At 31.5% G+C, this 14,170-nt stretch overlaps 2 protein-coding genes across 3 annotated transcripts; both read left to right on the forward strand.

Moving 5' to 3' along the window:
- Positions 1-7,977: 7,977 nt before the first annotated feature.
- LOC145789336 (cyclin-A2-1-like) lies at positions 7,978-10,170 on the forward strand. The gene is made up of 3 exons (XM_082877016.1): positions 7,978-8,566; positions 9,623-9,672; positions 9,909-10,170. Exons 1-3 carry the CDS (start codon positions 8,270-8,272, stop codon positions 10,129-10,131), a joined length of 570 nt encoding a protein of 189 aa, XP_082733142.1. The 5' UTR covers positions 7,978-8,269; the 3' UTR covers positions 10,132-10,170.
- Positions 10,171-10,869: 699 nt separating this feature from the next.
- On the forward strand, positions 10,870-12,480 carry LOC145794989 (uncharacterized). Of its 2 annotated transcripts, none has more exons than XR_014335040.1 (4): positions 10,870-11,138; positions 11,629-11,797; positions 12,098-12,162; positions 12,386-12,480. XR_014335040.1 is itself a non-coding variant. In XM_082877544.1 (4 exons), the coding sequence occupies exons 1-4, from the start codon at positions 11,019-11,021 to the stop codon at positions 12,459-12,461; spliced, it is 393 nt and encodes a 130-aa protein (XP_082733670.1). In that variant the 5' UTR covers positions 10,870-11,018; the 3' UTR covers positions 12,462-12,480. The 2 variants fall into 2 exon arrangements, 1 of the variants encoding a protein (XP_082733670.1); XM_082877544.1 differs by having other exon boundaries at positions 10,870-11,101.
- The last annotated feature ends 1,690 nt before the right edge of the window (positions 12,481-14,170 follow it).

A 14,170-nucleotide genomic window follows, 5' to 3' on the forward strand; every position in this document is an offset into this window, starting at 1 on the left:
ATTAGTATTGTTTCTATAAAAAAAAAAAAAGTGTAATATTACCCAAAAATGTATAATTTTAATTCTAAATTAAAAATTATCATAAATTTACCAGAAAACTGCATAACATTTACAGCAAAAATACGTACATACCAAAAAAATGTATAACAATGTACAAATAGTTTCAGAGGTGTGTCCGAAAATTTTTTTTTTTAAATTTGTTTATGAGCTTAAATTGATACGTCATTTAAAAAAAAAAAAAAAAAAACATTCACTTTGCTTGTTTTTGGTTTTTCAAAAATATTTTTTAAAAAATTCTATTTTCTTATTTTTCATATTTTTTTGTTTTTACTGAATTTTTTAAAATATTTTAAGCAATTTTTTTTTAAAATTTTTAGACACACCTAACATAAATACACATAAAAAGTTTAATTTTTGTGAAAAAAATATTTTGAAAATTCAATAAATACCGAAAATATAAAAAAATACGAGAATTCAGTATGTTTTTCGTATTTTATGTATTTATTAATTTTTGAAAATGTTTTTTCACAAACTTTTTACTTTTTAGATACATCTAAGAAAGGTGCATCTAAAAAAGTAAAAAAAAAAAATGCTTAAGATTTTAAAAATATTCACTAAAAACAAAAACTTAGTTATCAAAAAACTTAATCTAAAAAACTCAAACCAGACACACACATTAATATTTAATTACTTTGTTTAATATGTTTCTAGTTTTTGCCATTTTTAATGATTTCTTTGGGTATGCAAAATTATTAGTTGGTTTTTGTTTTTGGTTTTTTTTTGGCCAAGATTGTAGAGGTTCGTTTGTTAGTAAATTAAATTACAACTAAAGGGATTGTTGCTGCTCTACCAATTCGAATCCCTATCATTTTCCTCACCACACCCTAAGGTGTAACTACAAAGCCATTGCGCTAAATTCAATCCTTATTAGTTGGTGTTTGATGAGGACTTTAGTGTGGTATAGGAATTTTGTTCAATTCAACTTGGTTTATTAATCTCGTATCGGATTTTAATTAAATAAATAAAATGTGTAGCGGAATTGATATTATTTCTAATTTGATTGTGGGTTCATGCTATATAATACTACACCCTCACTACAAAAAGTCTCGAACAGTACGGATGTAATTCGAATGAATTCAAATAGGCTGAAAGGTTGTTCAGATTTAGTTCGAGTTGTGTTAAAAGCTATCCAGGCTCGTCCAAGCCTAAATTATTACCCAATGTTGTTTGTCTAAGCCCGACTCGAGTTATGTCCAAATTGCACATAAATTTGATATATATATATATTTTTTTTGGTTTAGTTATGTTAGTTATTTTGTTAAAATTAGAATCTACTTTTTATAAAATTATTAATAATATCAAACCAAATAATTTATATAATATGAAAGAGATAAGAATTGAAGAATCGATATACCATTACAATGGTCGTTACAATTTATGAGTGAGAAAATAAAAATGTAAGCTTTTCTTATTTATATGTATATTTAATATTTATATATATCATTTGTTCAGTGTCTTTGCCCAAATTTAACCAAATTTAATTTAGACTTTTAAATTTTTATCCAAACTTACACCAAATTCAAATTCATTTTGTTCAAGCCCTAAAATATTCAAACTGAGCTCAGGTTGTGGGTTTACACCCAAAAAATCATTTAGTACACTCAATTTCATAGTACTCCCTATTAAATTATTTAGAATTATGATTTACTCTTAATACACTTTTTTTTTTTTCCACAAATTATCCTTCCACGTAAAATCATAATTTATGATACACCATAATTATCAATACAACCGCGCTGCATACCTCCAGTGGGGGTCGCGCCCCCAGTGACGTGGCGCGCCCCCACTGGCTGAAAACTCAAAAAAAAAAAAAAAAAAAACAATTTTTTTTTTCGGCCAATCCCGGGGTGACACCTTGCTGGAGGTCGACCCCAGTGGGTGTATGAGCCATTTTCCTTATCAATAAATCAATTCAAAAAATTTATCCATCTCTTCTCACCAATGGGTCTCTTTCTCTCTCTCTCTGTGTATATATATATGTATGTATGTATGTATATGTATATATCATATATATCATATATGGATTTCCTTTGGGTCTCTTCAACTTTGTTGAGTAAGGTTTATTTTTCATCACAGACTGTGCTCTCTCTCCAGTTGGATACTCTTTTTTTTTTTTTTTTTTTTTTGTGGGTTTTCCTGGTTTTTTTCCCTCATGATGATTTTAATGCTTTCTATGACTTCATCGTTTCTAGATTTTATTTTGTGAAGCGGGTTCCATTGAGAGATCAACATGTTTCACTGTTTTTTGAATATCTCATCATAAAGATTAGAGGATGATTGATGAGATTGTTCTAGGGTGCTTTTTTGTGGATATAATTGTGAGTTTTGGTGGAATAAATTGAAGTTTTGGTAAGAGGAAGAAGACGAAGTGAAAATAATTAAACTTTGGAGAAGGAGATGAAGAGACTTGAATATAGGGTGTACCATGAAAGAAAAAAAAAATTCAGGATTTAATGTGTATTGTCCTTATTAGTAAATTTACATTAGGGCATAATAGGAACTAAAATTTTAAAATTTTAATGGGGGCCTACTAAGTTACTATTTGGGTGCAAATAGAATGCTCCTTAGGCTTAGTTTGGGAAGTAGGTTGACTTTTTGACTTTTTGGCTTTTTTGGCTATTTTAGCCTGGGCTAAAAAGCTTGGTTTAGGAAGGACTTTTTGACTTTTTGGCTTTTTTGACTTTTTTTATAAGAGAAGAATGTAATGATTATAGGTTGGATGTCATGTTTTGTTTGTTATGGCTAAAATAGCTTATTTTGTTTTTTGTGGCTAAAATAGCCAAAAAAGCCTGAAAACCAACTTGCCAAACAGAGGCTTAGATTGTTCAAGTTGAGTCCGCCCAAGTTGCATTTATACTCTTATCGAAATGTCAAAAAAAAAAATAAAAGAATTTTAGTGACAATTTAAAAAATATCCCTAATATATGTACTTTTATAAACAAAACAATTTTATACTAGAAAAGTTTACTTTTTGAGACAAAAAAATTACTCCAAATATTTTAATCTCTAAAAATAATTTTATCTCTAAATCGTATCCCTAAAATCTTAATTTGTTGTAATGACTATATAATATATAATTTTTCTTAAAATAAGGCGAGGCAATTGTTGTTCAACCTTTTTTTTTTTTTTTTTTTTTTTTTTTGATATAATCAAAAATTGAAGATTGTACCATAAGTTTTACTATAATTGTCTTTAGTTTAGAACCAACCAAACCAAACAGAAAATATAGCTTGGTTGAAATTGCAATTCCACTATACTTAAAATAAGTAAATCAATTAATAATGAATAGTTAAAATAAACAAATATTTAATATTTTAACATTACACAAGTAAACAATAAAATATTATTCAATACAAGCGAACAAATGTGAATATTATAGTGATGTTTAACACAATCTCAAACACAGCTAATATAAATTAAATTTTGTAGCATAGTCAATAAAATAAAATCAACTATTGTAAAGTTCAACACAAGCTTCCAGTGCTTTGTTCACTGAGCAAGGATCTTCTAGAGTGATTTTTTTCTAAAGTTTCCTAGAGTGCTACATTGTGTGGTTGAGATTTACTGACAAGTCACATGACTTGCCAGTAAATCTCAACCACACAATGTAACACTCTAGGAAACTTTAGGAAAATTTCACTCTAGAGAATCCTTGGTGTTGTTCACTTCCCTTTGACCAATATGAAATCAACTGGAAATCAAAATAAGGAGCATTTTGGCAATAACAGTAAAAGTCAGTTTTTTGGCTTTTTAACTTTTTTATCCAAAAAAATCAAAAAGTCAAAAAGTCAAAAAGTCAACTTTTTACTAACTTTTCAAAACACCCTTAAATAGTGGTTACTAGACTAACCAAATGCTCGGATTGAATACTATGGTTTATCCCAAACTTTTCTTTTGTTTGAGAAATTATTAAGCACGATCAAGTCGATCTTAATAATTGTAACAAGTCAATTAAATGAAAAGATATCAATACAAATAGAATTTTATTCTGAAAGTCACGGGTTCAAGTCCTTTTTTTAGCAAAAAATGATTGAGAGCTGTAAAAAAGAAGCTCGTGAGAGCTCTAATTGTGATGGGTCCCACTATGATGTGCTATTTATGCCTATTTTTCTGTTTTTTTTTTTTTTTTTACTTGTCACATCATTTGAGCTCTATTTAAAACTCTCTATCATAGTTGATTATTTAATGGGCTAAAAGCCCAAACAGTGAGAGCCTAGTCCAAGTAAACTTTTGTGATTGGGACTCTACCCTCTAAGCTAGTTATTGGGTCAGTGGGGGAAACACAGAATGGATCAACCCGGCTTTCTGTAAATGGTTATAACATATGTGCTTCCCAAATAAGGTATCAAAGGTTATTTTGGGAAGCAACAATGATAGAGACTATTAATTTTGGAGTTTTAAAAAGATCACTAATGATATGATACTCAATAAAAAAAAGAAAAAAAAATACAACACCAAGGCTAAAACATCAAATCATTCATGGTGGGGCCCACTGCCACATCATTAGTGATAGCACTAATTAGTGCTCTCACTCATTTTCTTTTGGGAAGCGTCAACAAAAGTTTTTTTTTCACTTATTATGGAAAGACGCATAAAAAATAGAGGAGTAATGTGATCTAATAAATTAATAAGTTGACTTTTTTAACATTTCTTAAAAGAGGATTGAGTCTAATCTAGTTTTAAAAGAATTTTCAAATCTTCCAAAAGAGGTTTGAGTCTAATCTAGTTTTAAAAGAATTTTTAAATCCAAACTCGTTCACTTAATACATATTTTTTTTATTATTTTTTGGACTTGGGAAGTTATTAAATTCATTGGACCTTTATAATAATTATTTAAATTTAAGTCATCAACAAAATCTAATAATGGGGGCTTTTTAAGAAATGTTTAAATTGACCTTTAAGAAATATTTGAGTTTAATGATATATATATATATATATATATATCCGAATTTTCTAGTTTATTCTGTAATAAAATACTAAAAAATTAAAATTAATATTTTAACAATAAAATACTTCAAAAATTAAAATTAATATTTTATAAAATGGTTAGTCATGTGCTTAGATGAGTTTTAAATAAAAGAGAGTTACGTGCAGATTCTAATAAATAGACGTATTTTTCAATAGATCATACGATAATAAATAATGTTTTTCATGAAACGTCATTAAAAAAGTTATTAATTGTTAATTTTTAATGACGGTTTAAAAATTTTATCACAAAAAATGTCACTAATTATAAGTTTTAGCGACAATTGAAAAAAATAAATACAAAAAACGTCACTAATTTTTAACTTTCAACGACAATTTGACAATTTTGTCACTGAAAAACGTCCATAATTGTAAGTTTTAGTGATAATTTATAAAAACCGTGACCAAAAAAAGTCACTAATTGTCAATTTTTAACGACATTTGCAAAAAATGTCACAAGATTAATTTTTAGCGACTAGTTTAGTATGACTTATTTTTAATAGGATTTTATGAGAATTAAATCTAACTATTTTGACCTACTAGTAATTTATCTTTTAAATAAACTAGAAATTAAATTTGGAATAAAAAATACTAGAAATAGATTTGCCAAAAATCAATTAATTTAATATAATTATAAATTTTTGGCATTTTTAATGGTGTTTGTGGGTACGGGAATTTTTTGGTTAGTGTTTGATGAGAGAAGTAGTATAGGATTTTTGTTCAATTCTATAGAGAAGTGGCAATTTAATGGGTGTCTATCTCATATCACTTCGTAAGTAAATCACACTCCATTACACAAGTTGATTAATTAATGAGGAGTTGACTGCTTGTTGACTAATATCATCCACATTGCTCCGTGAGTAAGTCACACTCCACTACATAAGTTGACTAATTAATGGAGGGTTGACTTTTTGTTGACTAATTTCTTCAAATTAGGACAAGGCATGGGTAGTTGACTACTTGTTGACTAATTCCTTCAAATTAGCCAAGGCATTTTGCTAAGCGAAAAACAAAATCGTGAAACCTTGTGCTAACACTACAAGAATACTGGGATTTAACGCGTTTATTTAACGACGTTTAAAAAAATGCCTCCGTTTCTAACATTTAACGGCGTTTTTATAAACGTCGCATTTTTCATTTAATAATACGACACCGTTTTCATTTCACAAGTCGTTTTAAAAACGCCTTCGAATGTGTTTTTTTATATTTTATTTTTTTAATATATGACAACATCAAGTAGCGTGTTCACTCTCTCTCGTCTCCCTTTTTCTGACTAAACCTTGATTTCACTCTCTCTCTCCCTCCCTCTCTCTCCCTTCTCTTCAAACCCCTTCGTATTTGTAGAACCGCAACTGAACCCCTTTGTATTTGCAGATCGATTCATGTATTCGTAGATCGATTAAAGTATTATTCTCTCTCTCTCTAAACCGTTGATTTCACTCTCTCTCGCTTCAAACCCCTTGGTTTCAGAGACAACCCTTCATATTTGTAGAACCGTAGATGAACCCCTTCGTATTTGCAGATCGATTCAAGTATTCATAGATCGATTCAAGCCTCTTCTCTAGCTCGTGTTCGCGTTCGCATTCGCAGCTCTTCTTCATAGTAAGTGTTGATCAGTCTCATCTCTATCTTCTTACTGACGGAATCATTCGATTCAAGTATGCTAGGTTTCATCTACTTTATCATTCTTAGATCAGATTGAAGATCTATTGATTCGATTCAAGTATGGTAGGTTTTGATTGAAGATCTATATGTGTATTGTAGATGTTAAAATTGAACACAAAATACATACATACATATATATGAATAGATTGACAATTTTTTTTTTAAATAGATCTCAATAAGAAACTCTGTAACCTTTTATATATTCATATGGATTATATATTGAATTATGTATCAAATGAGCACGGCCAAGTTCAAAAACTAGCTATGTTTGCTTAAAACAACGGATTGGAATTCACTGAAGTGAGGGTTTCACTTAATAGTTTATTAAATTTGATTATTTCAGCCCTTTGATGTTTTATTAGAGTGCTTGTCTTCAACTAATAGATTTGTTTGATGATGAGGAATTTGTAGCAAGTTGTGATGCTGCATCATAACCCTTTTAAGACTTCATTCATGAAGAAAAATAGAAGATATAGTCATATATATAGCATATTTTCAGATGACAGTGAAACCTATTTTCACTCATGTTACAGAACTTCCTGGGATTGGTGGTTGGTTGGTAAGTTATTGTCATGTTTCATGTGCAACGATTACTTGGACACGTCTCTCTCATTTTTTTTTTAATTATCTTTGAATGATATATTCATATATATAGCATATAATAAATATATACAAAATTATATATTTTATGTGTGTCCTTCATGTGTCATGTCCTATATTTTTTGAAAATTGTTGTATTGGCATGTTCGTGTCATATCACTTGTTTGTATTCATGCTTCTTAGAATCTTAGGTAGGCAATAAGGGATAGAAACATGCCACAATGTCAAAAAAGTGGCTGAATGGTGTATTCGTCAAGTGATTCCTATAATGAACTTGAAGTGATTCCTATAATTGCAAGTTTTGCTCCAAAGTATTTTATTTTTTTAAGCTAAAAAGCCATTCCATCTATTATTTGAATATATTGAATTTTGTCTCTGTCTTTGCATTTGGTTTGTGGATACGTAGGTAGCTGCTAGATGGAACTCCACCACACCTGGAGATCCAAAGTAGAAAATATCAGTGTTTTATGCAAACCACTGATTGGAGATCATCATTTTCATTTAGAATCATCAAATTACAATGTTTAGCAGTTTCAGGAGCTGAAAACAATATTTTCCAGCATTGGATTCTAATGGCTTTATTTCACTCTTGATTTTTGAATTTAAGATATTTACCTTTTATTTCATTCTATTAGATTCAGAGTCTTTTCTGGAACCATTTCTTTACCTCCTTAGCAGTGTGTAGCTTTTTATACACCAGTTGTACATGGTTGTGCATCTGTTTTGATGTCTTTAAAGACAAACATTACTTTGATTATCTGGAAAATTAGATGCTCTAGGTTGTTATGCTTTATTTTGTACTTTTACTCGCTTACGATATTTCTTTAGCAGCCTGTGAGTTCCCTATTCTGGAGCCCCTTCTCACTTCAGCAGCTTGTCCTTTATTTCACTTTGTCCCGATATGCATTTTGTTGCAGGTTTCATGAGTCTTATCTGAATTTAGAAACCCTTGCCTTGCTCTTCTCTAAGGCCAGTAAACATGAAGGAAGAAAATCTTGCTATTGCCAATGTTGGGGAGCCTACTGTTAGAATGACACGAGCTCGAGCTGCTGTTTGTCATGCATTTGGAGGGATTCCACCTTCAGAAGCACTGAAGCAGCAAGGTCAAAAGCAAGTTTTACGGACAAGTTCAAAAAGAGCAGCTTTAGATGAGATGAATAGCAGTGCTTCTGCTGCTGCACCTGTTCAGCATAAGAGGAGGGCAGTGCTTAAGGATGTCACAAATGTTTGCTCTGAAAATTCCTATAAAAACTGCCTCATTGCAGCTAAAATTCCGGTTTGTACACTACCCTTTTGCTGAATTTATATAATTAATGTAAGAAATTGTTGTAAATTGAAAGAAAATTAAATAAGAAAGTATGTTTGTTCCTCATTAACAGATGTAAAAAATGGTTGCTTTAATGCGCAAAAAAAAAAAAATGAAATGTTGAATCGTTGATAGATATTTTGATTGCCTGAGCATATAAAAGCATTACCAAAAAATTGGGATAGTTGAGTTGAGCAGCATTTCTGAGTATAGAGAAGACTAAATTGGTTATTGAACTTCTGGTCATTGACAGCAATAACTAGAACAGAGTCAAAAGTTCATCGTGACCATGAACTTTCCCACTCAAATATCTGAATTTAATAGTTAGATTTGCTGGATGGCTTGGACTTTCTGCTACAAATGTTATTAATTTTTCTTTACTAAAATCGTTACATGACCTCTGTTAAACTTGAAGGCCCAAGATTTGAGGATTTAACCTCAAGTTGCTTTTGTATGCTAACAAGTGTTACACTTATCTGAATTTTTATCTTTATCATTGCTTTTATAACTTCAGATATTCGGTTAATATGAAAATGTTACCTATTCATCTATTTTCTTCTATTACAAAGAGATATATTTCATCCCTTCTATTTAATTTTTTCTACTGCATTTATTTTATGGTTTCTAAGCTCGTAAAACTAGGCACATATTTGTGTAATGTTTTCATCATTTGTCATTATAATAAATGAATGATTGGAGCACCATTGCATTTTGGCAACATGACCTGCACAAATTTGTAGCTTTTGGTGCACATGATTTCCCTACCTTGGTGGGAAGGGTATTCTTGATTCCATCACAGTTTTTCAAGGTGATTTCATTTCTAATACATTCAGGCATATCATTCTATGTTAGTTATTTCATATTCTCTCATTTGATGCTAGGGAAAAAAATATAATTATGTTTTATTTAATTTCGGTTGGATACCAGTGTTTTTTTAGTTGTAGCTTATCTGCTGTTAAGATAAGCTGCTCTGCTTATTGTTGTAAATATGTCTTAACTTGTTTTCTCTTGTTTTTTTGGTGACAGGCGAGAAATTTTCGTTTCCACTGTGGCCTTGTATATGTTTCAGAACCAGGGTATGTCTATCCTTATCATGTGAATTTAGATTGATGCTTGAATTTTATTCTTATTCAAATCTTGTTACATACTGCATTGGCTGTGCATATATTGGTTAAATTTCTGTGTTTAGTACAAGTCATTTGTGGCAACATGGGAGGCTGTTGTCACCATTTGATATCTAGAGCAGAGAGATCACCTTGAATTTTCTGTTACAATCTCTCATTGGAAATAGTTGTGTACTTACCAATTTCAGATATATGCTTTTTAGAGCTGGAGTTCCTCGGCATGCCATTATTAAAAAGTTTGGAGGTAAGGAAATATCACAACTTGAGGATCTGATTTCTGTACTTAGCAATTTTGTTGAAGTTCTTGCTGCTCAGCAAAGCCCAGAGAACCCCAATTGGTTCCAGGTAGTATACAATCTAAACTCTAAACCTTCCAGTCTTATACTATGCAGCAGCTTTTCATTTCTGTGAGATTCCGTTTAAAGTTGACAATTTGTTTGTATACCATTAGTGCTGGCATTTTCTATGCATTTGATAGATGAGTTATGCACATGCATTAAGATGAAAGTTTAATTGTGTCCTCTTTAATAAGCTAGACCAAAATTACCAAGTTCAGATCATCCTGATAATTGAAATTAAATCATTCCTGATTTATCTTGCAAGTGTCCTTAAGAATTGGACTAGTTCGACGAACACCATTTATGTTATTGCAAGTGTCAACTATTATGGTTTGATGCAAATATTTGTCAATCTATTGAGTGATCAGTAGTTATTTATTTGGTTTAGACATGTATTTGGAATAGAGTAGTACTAGTAGAGTCAAAATCTGCTTTGTGGAACTAGAGATTACAAATGGTTCTAGCTAATTTTTAGGAGTTAAGTTTGTGAATCTTTTGGTTCATCAACACAACTTGATGGTCTCTGAATAATGAATTTTCTGGATTCAAACATTAGGATTCAAATTGATTGTTTACAAGCTCTGTCAAATCATATGGTTTGGACCATGAATTGGAAAACACGTGTCCATGTTCCCACATATTTTTCTACTAACAGATGTGTTTGATAATTGAGGAATACTAGTTTCTTTTTGGTTTTTAGATCTTTTTAGATTTTAGACTATTACAAAGAGGTTTCTAATTGTTGCTACCAACAGCTAATGAGTAAAGCTTAAGTTTGTTTTGTTTACTAGTCACTTTTGAAGCAGCTCATTGGAATGAAAAAATATTGACATCCTTGATAGCACCATTGTTGCAGCAAATAACTCATGTTTTATGTATACTTTTTTTGTATATTAATACTTTGAGTTGGAATCTCAAGGATACAAGTTTTCTTCTAACATAACCCCCTGAAGAATTTAGATGGTGGGGAACTATAAGCTTGGTGATCTTGACCTGCAAATATGTCTGATGAATCTGTTCTGGATGCTATACTCAGTTTACAAGTATCCTCTTTTCCATGCTAACTCCGGTTTACTTTCGGTAATTTAACTTACATGAGTTTATTAGTTCAAGTGTGTCCGTTTGCAATCAGGAGGAAGTTAGTGAGAGATAGAATCCACATCTACATTTTGCTTTGTAGTTCGAATTTCACCTATATACTTGTACAGTTGTATTGCATAAGAAACTAATAGATAAACATCCAAGGCTGGTTAACCTGCATCTCCAGATGCATAAAAATTGTGCTCATCACTTTTATGCAGGACATCTCATACAATTTAATGACCCTAGACACATACCCAATATAAATAAATAAATAAAATGGATCATGAGCCACTTGCATGAACCTTATTGAAAACCCGAGGTATGTCGTGAAAAATAATCACGGCATATCATGTAGTTCTATTTCTTGATTCATACTCATGCCTGGAAAATAGTTTGTTTAGTACTAGCTGTTGCCTAGAGTGATTAGCCTCACAATCATTTCTTTAAATTCCATGATATATATTTAATTGGCTCTCCTCAATTACAGGATCCGTTATCTTCTTCTTGCTAGAATGTTACGATTAATTAGGCTCTTGATGCAAGTCCAGCGGTACCGTGCCTTTGTTGCCACGTTTTTTACCCTCATACCAAGTTTGATGCCATTTATGGGCATCATATTTTGCATTCTATGCATCTATTGCTCTCTTGGTTTACAGGTAAAACAAGTTCTATCTTCACCTGCTTCCATTTTGTTCTCTTGGCTTTTGTGTGTAGAGACAGTTTTTCATGTGGCCTTTGTCGTCCTAAATTTCTGCTTAGTTATGCTTAACATTTCTGACATCTTTCACTTTCAGAACAAAACATGGAACTCCTTATTCACCTAATTTGAATTCCAAGTCATGTCAAAAGCTTTCATGTGGTCTTCAATTTTATTTCTTTTTAGTTAACTGATTGTCTTTGTCTGCGGTATAAAATTTAACATAATTAGTCTTTCATGTGTCTTCTTTTGCTTGCAGATATTTGGTGGTCTAGTCAATGCTGGGAACCCCAAATTAGAAGGAACAGATCTTTCTGATAATGAGTATCCTATGCCATTAAGTTAAGAGTATTTTAATACACCTTATGGGACATGCGTTATTCAATCCATAGTTGTTTTTGATAGAATATTAATGATTTACCTACATTTACCAAAGACCTACATCTCCAAGAGCTGACATTGTTATTTTCCTGTTCATTGCACTTTCTAAGGTGTTGTCTATGAGTTAAATTTTAGTTTTGTGACTCAGTTTTCTTGACAAAGGAAGCTACCTACTTTTCAATTTCAATGAGTACCCAAATGGAATGGTGACACTTTTCAATTTACTAATAATGGGAAACTAACAAGCCTGGATGCAAGTAACACTAATCTGTCACGATCATCTATATCTTCTCTTCATTCATACTGCTCTGTGCATGACTGAAGAATATGTCAACTTGTCTTTGCAGTTCACTTGTGATTTATGTTTACCTAGTTAACTAGTGAAAATTATGCCCTTTGTGGCTTGTTCTTATTTGTTCCATATCCTTTCTAGCAACCAACGGTTTTGGTGCCTTGTTTATCTTGAGCTAACAATTAATCAGGATGGTGCACCTTGCAGAATATACAAAATTGTGTTTCCCACAGGACTAAATAGCGTTGGAGATGCTCAATATGATTGACTTTGTACTTTTCTTTTGATAACAGAAAACAAAGTTTGGCTTGAGTTGCTTGCCTAATGGATTACTTGTGTCAATAGATATGTCTGGACCAACTACCTAGTCTAACGATGAAATAGAAAAGCAAAAATATTGCTGATACCATAAATAAAACATGGTGGAAGCCAAGCTAATTTGGTGTTACACTGTTACTTTTCTATAAAAGATCAAATTAAATTCTCTGAAGCCTGCTTCTAATGCCTCTCTTTGACTAAAAATTGAGTAGACTCCTTTTGACAGCTTGACTTGGTTTGACTATGTTGGGCTGGAAATCCTACCCATCTCATCATAAGAAAGGTGTGGTAAAAATGTTTTGTGCTCATCTCATCAGGTGGTTCTCTAGATGGATTTGAATGGAACTTCTTTATTCCGTGTTAACAATTATATTATAATTCATTTTCTGTAGCTCTGAATGAAGATGTTCAATTATTTGATACCTTTAACAAGTTATCATGATGTATCAGCAGATATCTTACAATATTCCAGATATGCCAACAAATGATATTACAAAAATCCGAAGCTCTCAGTTTTATTTGGATACCAGATTGGCCAAAAAATTGTTATGGATTCATTTGATGCTGTTTAATTCATGTGATGCCTAGTGGAATGCATGATATATTTTGATTTTGAGATGCGCAACTTTCACCACCTATGGCCTTTCTCTTCACAATATTGCCCACTGCAGTCTGTAAATTTGCTGCTTGAATATATGGAAAACATTGTTTTGTTCTGCTGGTATGTGCAGAGAGATCTGAGCAGTTGGACTGGGATACACGGCTAAATATCATCATGGGAGCTGCAAAAGGGCTGGCATACTTGCACCATGATTGTTCCCCACGAATTATATATCGTGACATAAAGTCAAGTAACATTTTGCTTGATGGGAATTTTGAGGCTCGAGTATCTGACTTTGGATTAGCCAAATTATTAGAAGATGAGGAATCTCACATTACGACTATTGTAGCTGGAACATTTGGGTATCTGGCTCCAGGTAAGGCAATTTAAATTACAGTTGACACTCAAATGCTCAAAACTTTATTATTGAGATTGTTAGTGGGGAATACTACTCTTGATGTTGGTTTCACTAAGACTGATGTGGGGCAGTCTGATAGGTGGGTTTGAGGTTACCCTGCCTAATTACATAATAAAATTGGGAAAGCAAACTAGATGACATGAGGATAAAATAGGACTCAAAATATATCGACACACACACATCCAGAATGGTAGGTGGTGTCATAAAGTTATGAGCATTTTGTCTGTTCATAATTTATTGCTAGTTCTATTTAGTTGTTAACATGTTGGCTTCACCTTCATTCATCTATCAATTATTCAATGCCGTCAATTTACTTTCTTGA

The sequence above is a fragment of the Camellia sinensis genome, chromosome 7 (genome assembly GCF_055761805.1).
Source record: "Camellia sinensis isolate YWXY chromosome 7, ASM5576180v1, whole genome shotgun sequence".
In the NCBI taxonomy this organism is placed as follows: domain Eukaryota; kingdom Viridiplantae; phylum Streptophyta; class Magnoliopsida; order Ericales; family Theaceae; genus Camellia; species Camellia sinensis.

Bases quoted from the DNA above. Each gene is read 5' to 3' on its own strand.
- LOC145794989 (XM_082877544.1), top strand. From the start codon at position 11,019: ATGGTGGGGAACTATAAGCTTGGTGATCTTGACCTGCAAATATGTCTG. The intron at 11,798-12,097 runs GTAAAACAAGTT...TTTTGCTTGCAG, and splicing joins ATTGCTCTCTTGGTTTACAG to ATATTTGGTGGTCTAGTCAA. The intron at 12,163-12,385 runs GTATCCTATGCC...TGACAAAGGAAG, and splicing joins ACAGATCTTTCTGATAATGA to CTACCTACTTTTCAATTTCA.
- LOC145789336 (XM_082877016.1), top strand. From the start codon at position 8,270: ATGAAGGAAGAAAATCTTGCTATTGCCAATGTTGGGGAGCCTACTGTT. The intron at 8,567-9,622 runs GTTTGTACACTA...TTTTGGTGACAG, and splicing joins TCATTGCAGCTAAAATTCCG to GCGAGAAATTTTCGTTTCCA. The intron at 9,673-9,908 runs GTATGTCTATCC...TACCAATTTCAG, and splicing joins GTATATGTTTCAGAACCAGG to ATATATGCTTTTTAGAGCTG.